Below are 1846 nucleotides of genomic sequence, written 5' to 3'. Positions count from 1 at the left end.
GGGGGGGGGGGTGCGTACCTTGACGATCCACTTGATCGCTGCCGATGCCGCCACAACGCCCACGGGGCCTGGGGTTGCAGGGGGTTTGGTGACACAGTGGGAGGTCAGATTGATCCACAGGCAGAGCGCAGGGAACTGAGAATGAGCGTGCTAGAACAGCAAAACGGCCTGCTCAGCTGTCACCACCAGCCAGATGCTCGGTTGGAGCGGCCCTGCCCACTGCAGCCATACAGTTCTGTTCCGACCGGCTTCTGATGAAATTCCAAAGAACCGCGTCCACTCCAGCGCCCACCCGCGCTGATGCCGACCGCCTTGAGGAGGCTGGAGGTGGCCAGGGAGTGACTCAGCCACCCGGTGATGTGGGTGGGAACCGACACCAACTGGTAGGGCCTGGTCAGACGGGGCAGATGCGGGCAGGTTGGTACATGTGAGTTGATGGTGCAGGCTATGATCCACAGGAGGTTGCTGCACAGGAGGACGTGGCGCGGCGCTGTTTGGGTCCTTCAAGAGAGAGGGTGACGACGCCACCTCGCGTGGCGACAGCGGCGCCCGCCACCGCCCGCGCCCCCTTTTCTTGCTGCCTGATTCGCCGCCATGCTCACAAGCTGCACCCTCCTGTGCCGCAGCAACCTCCCCCGCCTGAGAACGCAAATACCCGACCTCCCAACAGTCCGCAGGCTCCTGGTGGACTAAAAAAACCTCCCCTGGGCCGCTCACAGGTAATCGCTGGTCACGGTGGCGGGGAACCCCTCTGGAAGGTACAGCTGCCGCAGCACCGCCAGGGGACCCGTGCGCGCCTGCTGATGCTGCGGCTCCTCCCCTGCTGCATTTGAAACGCCGTTAAAAGTGCCGGCTGTGCTGCCGCCTGTCCTGAACACCACCGGCGCCTTGGTGGGGGTGAGCTGCGTGACGACCACGCCCCGGCCAGCCCCGTTGGCTGCGCGGACCTTGTCCGCAACTGCCGCTGCTGTGGAGGAGGCAGGTGACTGCTGCTGCTGCTGGGCGCGGGGCCGAAGCCGCGACGCCGCGGTGCTGGCGGGGCGCCCGGACAGGTGCGTGCGTGGCAGCAGCGGCGTCTGCACTCGTTGCACCTGCCACATGCGCCACGCCCGAGCCGGGGGCCCGTCTGTGCGCCTGCTGCACGCTTGCATGTGGCACTTGAATTACTAAGAGCGCAGTAGTGACGGGCGCACCGGTGCTGGCAGATTCGATGCTTTGGGGTGTCGGGGCTCGACAAAGCTTCGACCGTGCACGCGCAGCACAAATCGTGTGTTGATTGGATCCGATGATATGAGCTCCCATTAACTTGTTTTAATGACCGTAAACTTGTTTTGCGCAACAGCTGATCTTGGCGCTTCATGCACAGCACACCTCAAAGTGGACAACCCAAGGGCCACCTCTCAGTGATTTAGCTCTTCATCAGACCGCTCAGACCGCTCAAACTTCCATTAGTGCCTGCAGTAAGACAGAATAATAGAGAGAGCCATGTGGGTACTCACCCCCCTCGTGCGCGGCGCGAGCCAGCATCCGGCCGCGGGGGGCGCGGCTGCCGCAGCTGCAGAGGCCGCCGCATCTCAAAATGTGAACCACTTCCTAGTGTCCGGCCCCCTTGTGCTTGGGCGGCCCCACCCTGGCGTCGAGAATGACGTTCCGATCTATGGCGACAAGACGGTCTCGGCGCGGCACGCAACTCTCGAGCTGCGGGTCTCAGCGGCGGCGAAGAAGGGCTCTGGCCGCAATGCTGGCGGCGGAGATGGGGCAGCCCTGGTGCTGACAGGTCCGCATGTGTGTGGATTGCTGGGATGATCTGCAGCTTCTGGGGCATAGATGGCTGGCTGCCTGGAGG

At 63.7% G+C, this 1846-nt stretch overlaps 2 protein-coding genes across 2 annotated transcripts in view; one reads left to right on the top strand and one right to left on the bottom strand.

The window, feature by feature from the left end:
* MNEG_1648 (hypothetical protein) overlaps window positions 1-1100 on the bottom strand; it is a gene marked incomplete at both ends in the record, with an annotated part of 4029 nt that extends 2929 nt beyond the window's left edge. Inside the window, 3 exons of the mRNA XM_014049876.1 lie at window positions 19-68; window positions 293-390; window positions 718-1100. Coding sequence (XP_013905330.1) covers window positions 19-68; window positions 293-390; window positions 718-1100 — 531 coding nt within the window. The remainder of the gene's footprint in view (window positions 1-18; window positions 69-292; window positions 391-717) is intronic.
* A 385-nt stretch (window positions 1101-1485) lies between these two features.
* The window catches only part of MNEG_1647 (hypothetical protein), a gene marked incomplete at both ends in the record, with an annotated part of 4059 nt that continues 3698 nt past the window's right edge, over window positions 1486-1846 (top strand). Inside the window, one exon of the mRNA XM_014049875.1 lies at window positions 1486-1777. Within this exon, the coding sequence (XP_013905329.1) occupies window positions 1486-1777 (292 nt within the window). The remainder of the gene's footprint in view (window positions 1778-1846) is intronic.

Source organism: Monoraphidium neglectum (genome assembly GCF_000611645.1).
Source record: "Monoraphidium neglectum strain SAG 48.87 unplaced genomic scaffold scaffold00170, whole genome shotgun sequence".
Taxonomy (NCBI): Eukaryota; Viridiplantae; Chlorophyta; class Chlorophyceae; order Sphaeropleales; family Selenastraceae; genus Monoraphidium; species Monoraphidium neglectum.
Note: the sequence above shows the minus strand (reverse complement) of the source record. Positions and strands in the feature narration are given on the sequence as shown.